Below are 18422 nucleotides of genomic sequence, written 5' to 3' on the forward strand. Positions count from 1 at the left end.
ATTATAAACCATATCTTCAGCAGTTAGTTTATATTGAAATGTAGAACGAATTCAATATCTGTCTATAATGAATCAAAAGTAGCTGGTAGGATCACAATCTAAATAATCAGTCTGTGTGTATTTACAACATTAATAGTAATGATTAATCAGTACTTCACGCAAACAAGTTCATACCCGACATCTACTACGAAATCATTTTATCTTACATGAAAGTCCTGTGGCACTGTCTCAGATCAGTTAAGAGTTTGCTTTATATGATAGTACATTGTTAAACTTGCCATCTGGTCCAACAGCTGATGTGGCTCATACAACCCTTAAGAGGCCCTGAAGCTTTACTCCTGGGAAATATTTGGTCTACTGTGTGGTGTCATGATTACTGGTTCATAACTTTTTTATATCCTTTGAAAAGAATTGCAGAAAAAACTGCACGCTGGGAAAATCCTAATTGAAATTGATTTGTTAGAAGAAAAAGAGTTCACTTACCTCAGGACCAGGCTGACCCTGAAATTGAAAAGAAGAAAAAAAGAAAAAGAATTACAAAATTGTTTCTTAAGTGAATAGTTTCAGTACCAAAATTTAAACTAGTTCTGAATATCTTTTCAAAATATTTCTGAAGATAATACCTAACTACTGACAAATCTCATTTGTGATTTTAAAAAAGTTATGTCATATCTTAATATTTTCACTCTATGCTATTTATCTAAAATCTTGATATTATGGTCATTTTGTGTAATTCCAAAATGACTCAAGAGTTTTAGTATGCTCTAGAATTAAAATAGAGAAAGAGAAGGCAAAAGGTGAAATACATTTCACATTATAATAATGAGTGGGTTACATAAAGGGAAGGTCTTCTAGCACAGACTATTTTTATGAGCTGCATATTCAGAGATGGCACAAAGTGAAGAAAAAAGAGGCAGATATTTTAGTTTTAGAATTCACTGACACTTTAAATTTCTCATTGTTTCAATAATATTTTACATCAATTAAAAAAAATAAACATCTATCTTTTGCTCTGCATAACCTAGCCTAAGGGCATTTTTAAGCAGATATGAGAGGTCTTTGGCTCAATTAAAGTGCATCATAACTCCTCATACAATCAATAGATTATGTAACCTCTGGTCAATCAGATTTACTTTGAATGTTACTTTTTTGTTGCTTAAGCTGATAAAAATTTCCAAGCAGCATAACTGCAAATGCTTTTCACTAAAGGAAAATCACCTGTGAATAAAAGTATTGATTACATATCACCTTCTTAAAATCTGCAGTTGGGTTTTGTGTAAGATGAGATGAAAGAAAAAGTTCACACCGAGTTAGGGAATCTTAAAAAATAAATGATGTATAATCTCATTCTATCAGCTGTATGCCACTGGGTATTACACAAAAAAGCATGGACCTAATCCAACTCCCAGAGAAGACTCTCTTTCTCTCTCAGTCCCTCTCCAGGCTTGGAATTTCTCTAGGTACTTGCCTTCTTACTGACTGGGGATAAAACAGATGATTTCCAAGAGCTTTGTCTGAAAATGTGGTTGGCTAGATTTTATCTGATCAAACCAGGAAGGGGAGCTACACCAAGTTACTGTGGATATTACTCACCCCACTCCTGACTCTTTAGTGATGGAGATGGAGAAAGAAAATACCATTCATTCACTCCTTACTGAGTCCCAGGCAACTCTGGATATGTTACTCCGTTTATTCCTTATGACTGCCTTGCATTTTATAAATGAAGAAACTGAAGCTCATAGAAATAAGCTAAAAATCACACAGCCTGTAGTTGGAAAAGCCAGAATTTAAACCCAAAGCTGATTCCAAAGTTCATACCAGGCTATTTTGCCTTTCACCCTGGAAGTTTAAACTCACAGCTATATGCAGATTTGCTCACATCAACAGTGGTCCCAGGGCACTCTTTGCGTGAGTGGATACTAAACTTCCCAGCCACTCCTGGGCTGCCACAGTGTGAATCTCTGCTTCCAGATGCAGACCTAGGACCAGCAGGCACCCAGCCACTCAACTGACACCTGTACAGAAACCAGGCCAGCAAAGCTTCTTGAGGGGGCTTCCCTGGTGGCGCAGTGGTTAGGAATCCGCCTGCCAATGAAGGGGACACAGGTTTCAAGCCCTGGTCCGGGAAGATCCCACATGCTGCAGAGCAACTAAGCCCGTGCACCACAACTACTGAGCCTGAGCTCTAGAGCCCATGAGCCACAACTACTGAGCCTGTGCACCTAGAGTCTGTGCTCCGCAACAAGAGAAGCTACAGCAGTGAGAAGCCCGTGCACCGCAACAAAGAGTAGCCCCCGCTCACCGCAACTAGAGAAAGCCCATGTGCAGCAACGAAGACCCAATGCAGCCAACAATAAATTAAAAAAAAAAAAAAAAAAAAAGCTTCTGGAGGGCAACAGACAGCCCTAACATCAGCTCTAAACATGGAGAACCTACAAGTGCAGGGCTGTTCACCTGTTCTTCCCAGATCCATGTAATGGATGAAATTACAGTATGTGCTCACTCGCACTTGCATTCTCACTCTCTCTCTGGATACTTTAAGCTTCTGATCTTTCCAAACTTTTAAACTAATGCAAACTCAGAAATGTGAACATGCATCTTTTTAAGAACCTCAGAATACATTACGTGTCTTAGGTTTTTTTTGTTTTTTGGGTTTTTTTGTAAAAACTAAAACATAGGATTCTCTAAAATCAGAAAGAATTTCTTCAAAGGAATATATTTTAGCATCATTGCTGAGATTTTTTTTTTTTTTTTTTTTTTTTTTTTGTGGTACGCGGGCCTCTCACTGTTGTGGCCTCTCCCGCTGCGGAGCACAGGCTCCAGACGCTCAGGCTCAGCGGCCATGACTCACGGGCCCAGCCGCTCCGCGGCATGTGGGATCTTCCCAGACCGGGGCACGAACCCGTGTCCCGTGCATCGGCAGGCGGACTCTCAACCACTGCGCCACCAGGGAAGCCCCATTGCTGAGATTTTTTTATTCCTATGGTTGTTTTACAAATTATAGGCTTTTCCTGTCTGCCTTTAAAAAGTGGCATTTCTGCCATTACATTGAACAAATGATTTTAGCACAATGTGTGTATAAATTTGTATGTTATTATATACAAATATACGTTGTATTATGAATTTTATGTTAATGATAGTGAGAACAAATAGTAAATGACAGTGAGATTAAAAAGTTGACTTTTACATAGGCGTTGGAAAGTGTGTAGCACCAGGGAACTCAGATTACCTTAACATGTGATATGAATTTCAGGTGTGTTTGGTGTGTGTACATGTATGTGTGTATGTGTAGGGTGGAGAACGTGAAAAAGAGAGATGGAAGTGGGTTGGTAGAGAGGCTTTGCAGAAAAATGATGCATACAACATGGCAAATCTGGCAACGCTCCCTAAAATGTGGATTACACAATGTAAGACTTACAAATCGTACACTAGATTCCAGGACTGCCTACACCAAGTCTTCTCACTGCATGTGATATAACAAACTATTCACTAGGAGACACCCAGAATACCTGTAAGAAAACAGTCTAGCAGCTGGAGTCTTGTAGTCATGGTAGTAGAGCCATCTGGCCAAATGAGTGAAGTGATGGAGGAGTGGTTTCAGTGGGTGTAGAAGTGTTAGCTTCCCCCGCAGGAGAGCAGAGCATAGAGGGAGAGTAGACAAGAGCCCAAGAAGAGCATCTCAGCAACTCCCTGGTGACTGAGGGCTGTGATACATTTACTTTACTGTGATACATTTTAAATAAAATTGCCTTCACTTACAGAAACTTGATTAGTATTGTTCATGCAACTCTAAAAGGTGCTACCTCTGCTTCAAGGTAATTAAAAAGAAATCACTTCAATAACTTAGAAACTCACCGTTAAGAAATTCAACCTTTACTACCACTTTTAGTACCCTCAGATTCAGATTTATCTCATTGTCTTGAATCAAAAAAAAAAATACTTCAAAATAATAATGTCTATGATTTTGCATTTTGGAACCCTGCCTGTCTAAAAAGATCATTTGACAATGATTACCATAACTTAATTGTCTCTTGAAATTCTCAAATTCACATATTCAGATGTCAAGCTTATTTTTCTTTTCAGAAGAAAATAACACCTGAAGTAAGCACCCAGGTAAAGCTTTAGAATGACATCACAGGAACTTTGAGTGGCAACGGGATTATTCTGGTGGCAGAGGTTCTGAGGACCAACAGGAATCCTACCATGGAACCATCTCAATGGGATCACTTAACCTTTCAAGAGTCGCAGTTTGACCTAAAGTCTGTGCCAGTAAATAGAACAGATGTACTCTACACTTGCAGCCAGGAAGCAGGAATTTTGCTCATCCTCGCTTCACATTTAATTCCCAATACCCCAGTGCCCAAGTTATAAGGTGCTTCAGAAACAATCACTGAATTACTGAAAGGTGAGAATATTTTGACTGATCCAAAAATGATTTACAATATTTTTAGAGAACCATTAGAAAGCTGACTATCCTTACATTACAGGGTTGTATTTCCAAAATGTAGCTTCTTAATCTCTTGGCTTCTGCTCACTGCAGAATAAACGCTTCTATGTCAAAGAGGAAGTCTCCTCCCTCAGTGGAATCTTCTTCAGATAATAGAGATGGAACTAATGCAGAAGCCTGCAGAGGCATCAGAGGAGGATTTAGATACCTACATATGTGCCTCAGAACAAAAAGCATGAGAGTGCTATCTTGAAGAAAAATCACTCCCTAGTTTGATTAAACCTCCACATCTAACTGAGAATGTTATATCAAATTACTTTGTAAACTATAAAATGCTCCACAATTATAGCATGGCAATTTAAAGTAGGCTATAAAACCAACACCAACAAGTCATTCAACTAACGCAAATTTAGATAAGAAGTGTCTATTAATTTTAAAAACAAATTAATATGCAAATGCTAAACTACAGAGGAAAGCAATTGAAGAAATAAAGCATTACAGTTTATGTGTGTTAATTAAAAAATGGCTTTGCAGGGGCTACCCCTGGTGGCGCAGTGGTTGAGAGTCTGCCTGCCGATGCAGGGGACACGGGTTCGTGCCCCGGTCCGGGAAGATCCCACATGCCGCAGAGCGGCTGGGCCCGTGAATGGCCGCTGAGCCTGCGCGTCCGGAGCCTGTGCTCCGCAACGGGAGTGGCCACAACAGTGAGAGGCCAGCGTACCGCAAAAAAAAAAAAAAAAAAAAAAAAAAGGCTTTGCAAAGACTGCATAATCTCCCAACGTCTATAAGCTGCTCATGCTTCCAAAGACACCTATGCGTTTGACTGAGACAAACGTTCATAATTTATATCGCCTGTTGTTACCCTACAGGATAGATATTAATAATTCTTATTATTAATATAATAAGAATTATGTGACCTTAGCCACGGTCACATAATATGACTTAGACTATTTCAATTTAAGGTTTTCTTTCGAGAAATACTTAATCCTTGGCGGTTTTAATTCTGGGAAGGAAAAGTCATATTCTACTCAAGAGGAAAATAAATAGCTATAGTTGCAAGCCTGGTGGATGTCTTTTTTTTAATTTGAAAGAGAAAGAGAGCGAGAGCAAACGTGGAGATGGTTTTGTGGGGTTCAATGTAAAGAAAACAAAAATTCATTCAAAACTTGGAAGATTTCTTCCATGATATTTGCCTTTTGTAAATAAATAACATGACTTATTTAAAGATTTACTCATATTTAAGCCAATTAAGTCCTTCCCACAATAATTTTAAAACATTATTATATTTTCTAACACCATACTATTTTTAGCTTTCTTATGATTAAATGTTCATAATGGGAACATAAGAAAAGTAAAGAATTTTATCATGTGCATTTTTTGTCATTAAAAATTTCACATACAGAGCATATGAAAGATAAAGACTCCATTTATGCATTAATTTACAATATTAAATTGTACTGGATGCCTAATATTCCACTGAGGTTGATTTTTGGTATTATAAACAGTGTTTACATATTTCTATATAAATATTTGACTATTATGATTATTCCTTATGATACAACATGGGTAATGCACTGTTATTCCAATTATAAACTTCATACATTTTATTTATTGATATTGTAGTATATAAAATACAGATTATATATATTTTCTAGGATATAATTCTACATGTGTATACATATGTATTTATTCAGACATATATTTGTAAATCTATGTATATGAAGAGAGAAAGAGAAAGAAAGAAGAAAGAAAGAGAGAGAAGGAAGGAAGGGAGAAAGGTAACAGAAAGGGAGAGAGGGAGGAAGAGAGAAAAAATATATGAAAATAGTGGTTATCTCTGGGTGGTGGAATTATGAGTAATTATTTCTATCTTTAGAGTTTTCTAGACTTCACAAAATTTTACTAGCCTCATGTCTTGATTATAAAAATATTTATTAGCACGATACCTAATCCACTGCAGAAAACTTTTAAACAGAACCTTAAGTCAAATTTTTTCCATACTAGATTCATTCACTCAAAGATCTAGGTCAGTGATTTTGAATTCCATTTTCAAACTTTCTCCCAATTCAGGGTGTTTTTAGTTACTTGGAAGAATCTGAAAAATTCTTAAACTATTCTTTAAAATTCAATAAGTAAGGTTTTTAAATTCACCTTCTGTGTATGCCCCACATCATTTCTAGGAGTAGGGTTGGGGTAGAGACAGGGGCAGGAGAGTTTTAGAGTCAAGCACCACCTATAGTTTTAGAGTCAAGCATCCCCCATGTACACTGGGGATTCCTGCTCAATTGAGTTTGCTGGGAATCTTTGCAATTTTGCAGGGCAAAATATTTGGGTTTTGGGATTTAGCTGTATTATTTTATAAAGCCATTTAAAGCAGTGGTCCCCAACCTTTTTGGCACCAGGGACTGGTTTCGTGGAAGACAATTTTTCCACAGACCGGGGTGGGGGGATGGGTTTGGGATGACTCAAGTGCATTACATTTATTGTGCACTTTATTTCTATTATTATTACATTGTAATATATAATGAAGTAATTATACAACTCACCATAATGCAGAATCAGTGGGAGCCCTGAGCTTGTTTTCACTTGTCACTCACTGATAGGTTCTGATATAAGTCTGCAAGCAATTGATTTATTATGGTTTCTTTGCAGTCAAACCTCTCTGCTAATGATAATCTGTATTTGCAGCCGCTCCCCAGCGCTACCATCATCGCCTCAGCTCCACCTCAGATCATCAGGCATTAGATTCTCATAAGGAGCGTGCAACCTAGATCCCTCACATGCACAGTTAATTAGTAGGGTTCGCACTCCTAAGAGAATCTAATACCACCACTGATCTGACAGGAGGCGGAGCTCAGGCAGTAATGCGAGCGATGGGGAGCGGCTGTAAATACAGATGAAGCTTCTCTCGCTCTCCCGCCGCTCACCTCCTGCTGTGCAGCCTGGTTCCTAACAGGCCATGGACCGGTACCGATCCGGGGGACTCTGATTTAAAGGACTTATGCTTTTGGATATAAATGTGTATCAAACTTCTAAAACATACTACATCTCCAAGCTTTTTCACCAAGTGGCATGGAATCAGGAAGGTGTAAATAAATAAGTTTAAAAACATATGTTTAATAGGATACAATAAATACATGGAATACACATGAGCAGAGACACCTGCTCAGCTTCCACTGTTTTGAAAACACACATATTTTAAAGAATGCAAAATCCATTTTTATTGTCCAACCAATTTTTCTTAACTTGTATATAATGAATAATTTGTTTTCTGCCATGTTTATTAACATCTTTGAAAGTGTGTTATTTTGATTGCACCAGATAAATACTGGAAGCCAATTTATAAATATCTCTCAGTCTGATTAAAATTTATATAAGTGCCCAATTTCAATTTTCTAAATTTTGCACAAAAAAAAATGGATTTAGTGCTCTCTGCGGCTGTCTTAGATGTTTGTGTTAATAAATGCATTAATAAAAGCAGAGCAAGTTGATAACGTGTGAGTTGCATAATGCTTATTGCTCCAGTGAAACAGAACCCTAAAAATGGAAACCTACCACAAAATTGGGGCAGAGCGGCTCTGCAAGCTGAGAAGCTTGTGTGCTTTAGAGACCAAGGTGTTTAGGACAGCCTCATAAAGCTATCACTTACTGACTACCACAAGACACCAGGGGCTTTACAAATGACATCTCGGTTACAATAACTCTACAAATTAGGGCTCATTTCCATCATTTTATAGTTGAACAAACCAAGTTTCAGAGAGGTTGGGTAATATTCCCAGTCACACAGCTTCAAAAAGGGGAAACTGGAATATGGACATGGGTTTTTCTGACTTGAACCCTTTCGTGCTCTCACTTGTATCATGCTGGCGGCTGAAGCCATGAGCTTGGGCAAGATTACCCAGAGGAACAGGTAGCAGTCATCCTTAATCCTCTTTTGAATTGGATAAGAGCTATAGCTGCTCTAGCTAGAAATATCCATACAAGAAAAACTTAATTTTGTATACACACAACAAACCCCTTAAGTCCATCCATGGATTCTCTAGCAAATCCTTCATCCCAGGTCAAGAATCCCTGGGTAGACAAAGATAAACGTTTTAGGGGAAAGAGACGAAAAGCGTCTCCAAAGGACACTGAGGAGGAAAAGAATTAAAAACAATACCAAAAAACACGAGTTTATAAAGCCAATACTGGAGAGAATTTCAAAAAGAGAAATTAAAATGAGGATTGGAAAGAGTCTATTGCATTTAACCATTAGGAAGTCAGAATATTTATTATAATTGTTTGAACAGGGAGGTGAGAAAATTAAGACAAGAATAAGCTCCAGAGGTGGCAAGCAGGTGTCATACCAAGTGGCAACTCTGGTTGCGAATGGCCACCTGGAATAATGTGTTAAGAGAAGATTCTGAGGTTGGGTTACAGAGTTTGGGAAATGGCACTGGGATTAATCAGCAATGTCTACAGAAGGCAAAAATTGGAAAGCATGTGTACCAACTCTTTGCCAATCTCAGTAGACAGTTCTTTTGTGTATCTGTGTATAAAGGGAAGAACAGAAACAGGATAGTAGCTAAAAGGGATATAGAGTTGGAGAAAAGTTTTTTGTTTATTTGTTTTCACAGTAGGTGGGAAGGATTTGAAAATGTTTGCAAACTGACAGAAAACTATTAGCTGAGAGGAAAGAAATGGCTTGTAGAGCAAAATCAATATACAAGAGAACACAAAAAGAAGTGGTGTCAGAGAATCAGAGTGAGGAGAAAGGGTATCCTTTTGCCTAAGAAGAGGAGAAAGAAAGTGAAGACAGATGCAGATACATTTGGATGTACAGGGGCAGAAAATGGAAGTATTCCTAGCCCTAAACCTCAAGACACTCTCAAGTAGAAGTCTTCTGAGTGTGGGCTGGAGGTGGGAAAAATAAGGTTGATTATTTATTTATTCATTCAATCAATATTTGTTAAGCCACTCCAGTGTGCCAGCCATTCTTCAAGTACTAGGAATATGGTAAATGTAATAAACAAAAGAGAGTCCCTGCCAACGAAGTCCCACCTGCTTGTGCGGGGAAACAGACTGTAAGAGAATGTTTATAAATAATGCTGCAGGTGGCCATAATGGCTAAGAAGAAAAATATATGAAGATAAGGAGAGTAGAGTAGGAGGGTACCATTTTATAGCGTGGTCATGGAAGGAACAGAGGAAAAGAGGGAAAAGGAATAGCAAGAGGAATGCCCTATAAGGAGATAGAGTCTTCCAGTCACTGACAGTGGGTCTGGAGTGGAGGGAGCGATGGGAACGGGGCAAGGTGTGCAGTCATAGAGGTGGAAGATCCAGGTCATGTGGAACTTTGTAAGTCATGATGAGAACTTGGCTTTTAATTGGGGTGAGATAGAAAGCCTTCGAGGGGAGCTTTTGTACAGAGAAGTGACATAATCTGAATTATATTTGAAAAGGATAGTGTTCACTGTGGGGGAAAGAGTGTAAGAAGGCAAGAGTGTAAGTATGGAGGGAAGTTAAGAGGCTTTGTAATAATCCAAGTAAAATGTAAATGATGGGATGGGCCAGGATAGTAGCGGCAGAGGACAAAATGGTTAGATCCTGCATATATTGTGAAGAAAGTGGTGTCAGATTTGAAGACAGATTGAACGCCGGGTGTGAGAAAAAAGGAGTCAGGAGTGACTCCAAGATTTGACTGGAGCAACTAAAGGAAGGAGAGGTCATTTACTGCTGTGCTGAAGGCTAACAGGAGCGGCTTTGGAGAATTTGGTTTTGGACATGTTTGGGAGATGAGTGAAAGAGCCATGTGGGCATGTTGAGTAGATACTTGGATATACAAGTCTAGAGTTCATAGGAGAAGTCCAGCTTGGAGATATAAATCTGGGAGCCTTTGACATATAGATAATATTTAAAACCATGCGATTATATGCAATCACCTAGCAACAAGTGAATGTAAATAAGGAGGAAAAAAGGTTCAAGGACCGAACCTTCCAGCGCGACATTTAGAGACCATGAAGAAGTAAAAGAACTCGCAAGGCTGAGAAGGAGCGAGGTAGGAGGAGTACCTTGAAAGAGTGATACCCAGCAAGGAGATAGGCAAGAAAAGGGTTTCAACAAGCAGGGGGCAATCGGCTGTGCTGAATATGGTCCAGTAAAATTTAAAAGGAACCCTGATCCCTGAATTTGTCATGGTGAATGTAATCAGTGACCCTAACAAGAACGTTTCAGCAGAGTGGTAGAGATTAATGGTCAGGGACAGTTCGTCCCTTGTGGCAGGAGGAAAGGCGGGTACAGATCTAAGTAAATTATCAGATTTGGTGGTGGGAGTGTATAGAATTATATTCTGATGGTTTCTATTTTCTCAGAGAAATAACAAACAATACTTTCAACAAAGTTAAAAGGGAAGGAGATGCTGGAGGATTCAGGAGCAAGAAAAATGTTTGAAATAGCTAAGAAAGTTAGAGAGGGACTGGATTACAGACATGGACAGCACCACACATCCTCTTGAGATTAGTGGTTGTGAGCTGAAAATGAGACCAGTTAGCAGAGTTGTTTTTCTCCATCTGTATTCAGCTATGTGGAGGCAGGTGCAGAGCAGAGGGTGAGTTGGATTTAAGTAGGTTTGAGGTCTCCCCAGGCCAGGACAGAGGGAGAGGAGTTACAGGTGTATATATACAAGAGCATGAGTATAATGATGGAATGAGACACCTAATCTGTTAAGGAGGCAAGTGGGGATATAGGAGGTCTGTGGAAGAGTGTTTTCCATTTTTTTGTGTCAGATGAATTCCATATTATGTTTGTGATATACCCAGTAGGTTATCTTTAATAAGTTCAATTAGTAGAATGTCTGGTGTAATCTTTTATTATAGTTTTTAACCAGTGATGTTTTAATAATTTTTAAGCCATACTTTTAATTTATTTTAGCTATGTTCCTATCTCTTTAGGCTTAATTGCAGGAATACAATTTCAATAACATACACTCCAACAATAATAAAGATAATATTATCTATATTTATTCAATAAGGACTCAAAAATCTTTGGAAGTATAGAGAAATTATGCAAAATATGTTGCTTAAAAGACTGAATTAACCTATAATTCTTGTTTCTAGACATTGTTCATGATGAGCTACCATAGAATTTCCATGACTCACCCATTCCTACATTTTCTGTAACAAGGCCAAAGAAACTTTACCAAGCAAGTCACAAAACTTTAAGGGTTACAGTGGCTACGTAAACAAAGTGCTGCTGAAATGTCAGAGGGAGAAATATGGCACTTGGAGGACTCAGGCAGTCCCAGCAGGAACTGACCCAGCTTCAAAACTTCACTTCTGCTCCATCAAAGGTAATGACATCTCATTCTGACCAAATCAAGGCTTAGTTAGACCTGGCAGTCAAAGCTCTCAGCTCAGCCTCTGGAGAGACCCATGGCCCCCGATTGCTCCAGGCTCCTGGCCCCTCAAACACCTTGTTCCTGCTATCCACCCAGCCTGCGTGCCCTCCCGCCCATTCCACTTGTCAAAATCCCATCCAGGCTTTAGGGCTTTCATCTCTTTCAAAGATCTGCCTGAGGGCTTCCTGGTGGCGCAGTGGTTGAGAGTCTGCCTGCCGATGCAGGGGACGCGGGTTCGTGCCCCGGTTCGCGAGGATCCCACGTGCCGCGGAGCGGCTGGGCCCGTGAGCCATGGCCGCTGAGCTTGCGTGTCCGGAGCCTGTGCTCCGCAACAGGAGAGGCCACAACAGTGAGAGGCCCGCGTACCGCAAAAAAAAAAGAAGATCTGCCTGCTTTCCCACAGCAGATAGGAACTTTATTTCTTCTGAATAGCCACAGATCATTTTCTTAATTCTTTTATGACATTATATTCTGCCTTAAATTATGGCTATTGGTATCTTACCTCTCCTATTAAATGGTATGCTCCTTGAACAGCTAACACTTATGGTGCTGATACAATAAGCCAGGCCCTGTGCCTTTTGTTTTGCAGACATCACTAGGTACCATTATCAGCCCCATTATACAGTTGTGGAAACTGAGACAGAGAGGGTGAGTGACTTGCCCAAGATCACACAGCTAGTAAGGGGAAATACTGAGATATGAATTCAGGTCTGTCAGATTCCAGAGCCTATACTTTTTTAACTATTATGCTCTACTGCATCTTGGACAGTGGCAGGCATACACTAAATATTTGATTTTTAAAAGTTCTTCTTTATATGAATTTTTATTCAATCAACCTACTAAATGCCAGGCACTGTGGTGGTGACAGAGGAACAAGGAAAAATAAGGCATGGACCCTTCAACGGGGGAACTCACAGTCACAAGTGACACAGAGAAATTCATACATTTTCAGATTCCCACATTTTATTGGGCTTTATCTTCCCAAGCAACTGGAAGACCTTCTGACAAAGGCTTAAATTGTGCAAACTAGTTAAAATTCTCTCTTCTCACTGTGATAAAAATGATTGTATTGAAAAATAAACTACCTTAATTTAACAGATAACGTTATACAGTTAGTGATGCTGGGACGAAATTAGAGACTGTAATGTTACCAAGCGTATACTGAATACATTCAGCTCTTCTATAATATGAATGTTCTCAGTTGAGCCAGGGAATGTAACAGCATTTTTAGAGCCACTGGCTAAATTACCTCCATTGATGAGGCTTAGCAGGTTCTTTCTGAATGATTCTAAATAACTGCTGACAGGTAGAAGATGGTGTTCCATGGGCTGTAGCTGCAGCATGCTAGGAGCCTACTGGGGAGAGAATAAAGCACGAGTTCCCATGCATGAATGGTTCTATGTCCTCCCTGGATCATGCTGACTGGCCATCCTTGAAATTGTATAAATGAAAGGAAGTAGGCCCAGGTAGACGCTTGCATTAATAATTGGTGTGAATGAAGTAAATTAGGCTAACCCACCAGGTCCTTCCTAAAGGGGTAGAGAGGCGGTACAGACCTGCAGAAATAAAGTCTGCTAAAACCATCTCTTCAAAGCTTTTGACAAACTGCAAACCCTAGCCATGTATTGTTTTCTCACTGAAAGGAGAGCTCAGGGAGAAGTTTTAGTTCACACAAACGCACACGCACATGCACAGTATAGGTATATGAAGCATGAACGAGGACATGAGAGTTAGGCAGCACTGTCCTTATGCCCAAAGGAAGTCAAGGGACCTGGTTCTATTAAGCTAAGGGAGGATTTTTCTCTGATGTTAGAGGGCAGGTGTAATGCAGTTTGGGGTTCCTTTAGCTCCTGGGTCTATTCCCACATGCACGATCTGTACTACAACAGAATCTGCCCCCCTTATTTGTAAAGTCATGTTGTGACTGAAGGCAGGCACAGTTAAAGGCAGTCCCAATCAGAAGAGAGAGCTCAAGCAGTTCAACCAAACCATGATTCATTTTCAAATTTTTGAAGGAAACAATACGTTTGAAACCTCTTTGCTTTGTGATTCTAGAGAATACGGTTTTCACCTGCCTATTTCCTGGTGTAGACATTTCCCAGGGTTCTAAATTCTTTTCAACATCTCCCTTTCATGAAGAGCCCACAGTAATAAAGAATCATGAGAAATATCAAACCCATTTAACAATGGGGTAGAATCATGTTTTCTTCTAACTTTTGTAGGGAAGAAAACGAATTTGTTTTTGCAGCAATATCCTTTATAACAAACATACATCTCATTCCGTCTCATGTCATTCCATAATAAGTTTTTATTCTTTCACTTGCATAAACATTAATCTTGTCTAAATAAGATCTGAATCCAAAAGAGCAAAAAAAAAGTTTATAAATAATGCCAATAATTCAAATACTTCAACTTGATACTAAGCAGATTCTCAAACTTTCTCTTAACCCTATTTTAATTTAAATTAAAGTAAAAACACAAGTAATTAGAGATTAACAAAGTTTTGAGGTTTAATTCAAGACATTGGAAGACAATATTATTTAAAAGTAGGAAATAGATTTCCTTCATGGTGTTATTCTATTTCTTAACCACACAAATATTTAAAAAACAAAAATGTAAAAGTTTATGGCTGATTGAAACCTGAAAGATATCTTTACCTAAAAGTTCTTATTCCTCTTAAGAAACCGAAACCTCCATGTGCAAAAACAGAATGCACATGGCTACTTCATCTTAAGCATCACTCAAGAAACACATTTGATGTTGTTTTGTGCCATGATAATAAGAACACAATAAACTATGAGAAGTGTCATTTCTGGAAAATTAGTTAGCTGTAGGTCAGCAACAGACAAATCTTTGTAACAGATGTGACATGATGACTTTGATGAGTTGAACTTTTTAAAACATGGAGCATTTTAAAAGACATCCTCAGGGCTTCCCTGGTGGCGCAGTGGTTGGGAGTCCGCCTGCTGATGCAGGGGACGAGGGTTTGTGCCCCGGTCCGGGAAGATCCCACATGCCGCGGAGCGGCCGGGCCCGTGAGCCATGGCCGCTGAGCCTGTGCGTCCGGAGCCTGCGCTCTGCAACGGGAGAGGCCACATGGTGAGAGGCCCACGTACCGCAAAAAACAAACAAACAAACAAACAAAAAATCCTCCTGGAAATGAACTAATTTAGATAGAACATACTGTATGCCATTATTCATAAGCCCATTTTCATCACTGCAGAACAGCTATGTCAGTGTGACAACATCTTCCTTAAAATTCATGTTTGGGATCCACTTTTAGTTAATTAATTTAAAAAGTAAAGAGAAAATCTGGACTCTATCTCTGAGGTTCCCACCAACTAAAATTCTATAACTTTCATATTTTATGCACTCTGAAACTTTCCATAATTTGAAGATAAAAATCTCAGGAAAAGATCCTTCTTCTAAAACTATATTTTTTTTACTTAGAAAAATTTGAGCTACAAAACATTCTGAAGGAAGAGTCAATATCCTGGTTAATTGTTACAGATGAACTATTTCTAAATTTGTTAGAAATAAATTAAAAGCCTATAAATGCCAAATATAAGAACTTTAATAATTCACTATTATTTTAGTATCCCATCACATATATATTTGGACGTTAGACAAGGAGCTAGTTTTACGTAAGTACACACATTCATTTACTGGGCTTCATATGATGCCCTTGGTGGATAAAGCCAAACATTCCACTAGCTTTGGTTATAGTTTTAAAAGTAAGAAGTTTGAAGATCTGTCATCTAGGATGCTTTTTAAATACCATTCTTGGTATGCAAAGGTATTTAAAAGGCTAGCCAGCACAGAGTGAGACAAAGTGGGAACAAATATGTAACAAAAGAGATGTCATTTTCTAAGAGGTTTATCATGCTGATTTTAATAGTAAGCCACCTGCTGTAGCTACTGTCAACGAGCAAAGCAGGATATAGCAAGGAAACATTTCACACCTGAAATGATGCTGACTTCAAGTCCCCAAATAAGAAACATTCTAATATAAACCATCCCCTTTGACTGTTATCAAAACTCTTCCCAAAAGAAATTCTTACATTGTCTATGGAGTCTAATTTACTGACAATATAAAAGGATATTATAAATCACTGAAAGTACTAAAGTAGGTCACATCTTGGTAATCACTGTACTTTAGGGCAATAGATTGAGTTCCTACTGCGATAGAGAGATGATTCGGGTCAATTTCCAATAATAATTTACAAAAAATGAAAGCTTCCTATTTAATTTACTTTGAACAGAACACAAGCCTAGAAAATGATCTGGGTGCTCTAGTTATTAGAGTATTTACAAAGTACTGGAAGTTACAGAAATGAATAGGAGTGAAAGAAATTGTCTACCCTTTAATGATACTTTTTAATAACAAAATAAAAGCTTCTTCTCCTCACAATGATGAATAGCAGGAGGTTTCCCAATCCAAATTCATTTGCCTTGTGGTTTTGATTAAATATATGCATATAGGAAACCTCATATTATAGGAAATATATAATTTCTGTATGAGTTTCTTATGGATTATAATATTTGGTACAAGGTCAAGCAATTTTTCATTTTGTTTAAAATGTTGTAACGATCTGAAATCGCCTTCAGTTTGGTTACACCCTTCAAAGTCTCTCCTTCTAAACTCTATTAACATTACCAAACTGAAGCTAAATAAGGATTTTTTTTTCCTCTAAATAGGGGAGTTAATGCCTATGGGAAAATAACATTCTTAACAAATAAAGCCCAGGGGATCCAGTCAGGCAAAGGAATAAATCCTCATCTTTCACACAACTTTCAAACCGGTAAACAATACAAGAGTTCAAAATAGTTTCTTTTCAAGTCACGCCGTATAAGATACAAAGTAAGTTTGTATGTAATGGCGATGCCAGATCAACTTTCCAGACATGAAGATTCAATGATTAGAGGCTTAACTTTAACATGCAAAGTAGAGGGCTGGATGGAGATGGAGGGGGGCAACAGGATAAATAATCCGCACAACTGGAAGTGGAAGTTTAGGTCATTTCCTATGTGAGGATATAGAGGGTATATTGGATAATGGTGAGACTATCTGAAGGGAAACCACAAGCTGATTAGTTCCACTCCAAGGGATGGTTTTTAAAAACCAGTTCTTATTCTTTACCACTGATTAGAAGTCTAAATGAAAGGCTACATATGGAGAAAGATATATCCATCCAGCCATTACAGCAAAAGGGCGATAAATTATCCAGGGTGCCTGCAGAGAACCCTTTAATCCACTCTTTCAGTTTTCACTCTCACCTGCGAAAAAGTCTGAAACTGTATGCCAGTTGGTTGTTAATAACGTGCCCTGGGAGGGAGCGAGTTGAAATTGTTCCCCAAACTGCAAATCAAGAGACAAACTATGTGTGCCTACTCCTGTTGAGTGAAATGATATATCAGAACAGAAGACGGTGTCTGCAGTACAGGACGAAGGTATGCTTTCATGTGTCCTCTAAACTCCATGGCTCTGGGCAGCAAAGCTCTGGAGCCCTTATATTTCTACTCCCAGAAGAATATCCTAACATAGATGTAGCTAACAGAAGCCTCCAAAAGGAAGTTTGTGATATAAAATTTAAAATAATTGTTTTTAAATTTGTAGTTTCCAGATTGGATTTCTACTGTGCCTGCCAAACATTCTCCCTCCTTTTCTGTGGGTCAGCTACACAAATATGGATTTCATTTGTTTATTAATGGAAGGAAGTGGTGACTCAGACGCTTTGTACAGATGCCTCAGTTTTCCTATTTCTACTCTCCTTCCACAGAGCACTGTAAAATGTAACCGGTTCAAAGCTAGGAGGAGGGGAGAGCGCAGGGGGGGCTGGGATTAGGAAAAGCGAGCCCCTTGCCTCTCTGGTTTGGTCTGCAGCCCAGGTTCCCTCCCCCTGGACCTCCTGACTCCTGATCACCTCAGTCCCTGGACAGTCCGTTTTGTCCTTTTCCTCAGTCTGGATGTGGGCTCCAATCAAACCTCAGCATCATCTCCTCCCCAAATCTGCTCTTCCTTCTTTAGTCTCTATCCCATGGTCTGCACTATTATTCCCCAGAGCAAGGCCTGAGAATCACCCCCACTTCTCCATCCTCCCCATCCTTACATCTAGTCACACATTCTGCCATTTCTACCTCATTAATACACCCTGAATCTATCCCATTCTCTATATCTCTCCAGGTCATTTTATTTCTCACCCAAGTAACTGCAATAATATATTAACCATCTCTCTCTTCCCCTTTGTCTTCCTCCTATCCTTTAGCAAGAGTGATCTTCCTAAAATGTTTGTCTGACCATGCTACCCCACTTCTTAAATCCTTCAGATTGTATACTTTTAGGATAATTACTTAGCATGGCATGCAAGGTCCTTCACCACATCCTACCCAAATCCCTGCTTTCTATTTACTTCCTCATCCCCTCCTTGAACTTTACATTTCAACCTTAATAAGCAGTTTTCCTAAATGCTATTCTTTCGTGTATCTCAAAGGTTTTGAACAACTAGCCTCCATGAAAACACTGCACAACTTAGACTTTTCATGTTGACAACACTGTGACTTAGATCCAGAGAAAACCTGATCCCCTCCCCACCAAAATCTG

The 18422-nt window shown here is 38.9% G+C and overlaps 1 protein-coding gene across 1 annotated transcript in view; it reads right to left on the reverse strand.

The window, feature by feature from the left end:
* Window positions 1-18422, reverse strand: part of COL25A1 (collagen type XXV alpha 1 chain) — a 452466-nt gene that overhangs the window by 166027 nt on the left and 268017 nt on the right. The window contains exon 5 of the mRNA XM_060147387.1: window positions 484-501. Within this exon, the coding sequence (XP_060003370.1) occupies window positions 484-501 (18 nt within the window). The remainder of the gene's footprint in view (window positions 1-483; window positions 502-18422) is intronic.

Source organism: Lagenorhynchus albirostris, chromosome 4 (genome assembly GCF_949774975.1).
Source record: "Lagenorhynchus albirostris chromosome 4, mLagAlb1.1, whole genome shotgun sequence".
In the NCBI taxonomy this organism is placed as follows: domain Eukaryota; kingdom Metazoa; phylum Chordata; class Mammalia; order Artiodactyla; family Delphinidae; genus Lagenorhynchus; species Lagenorhynchus albirostris.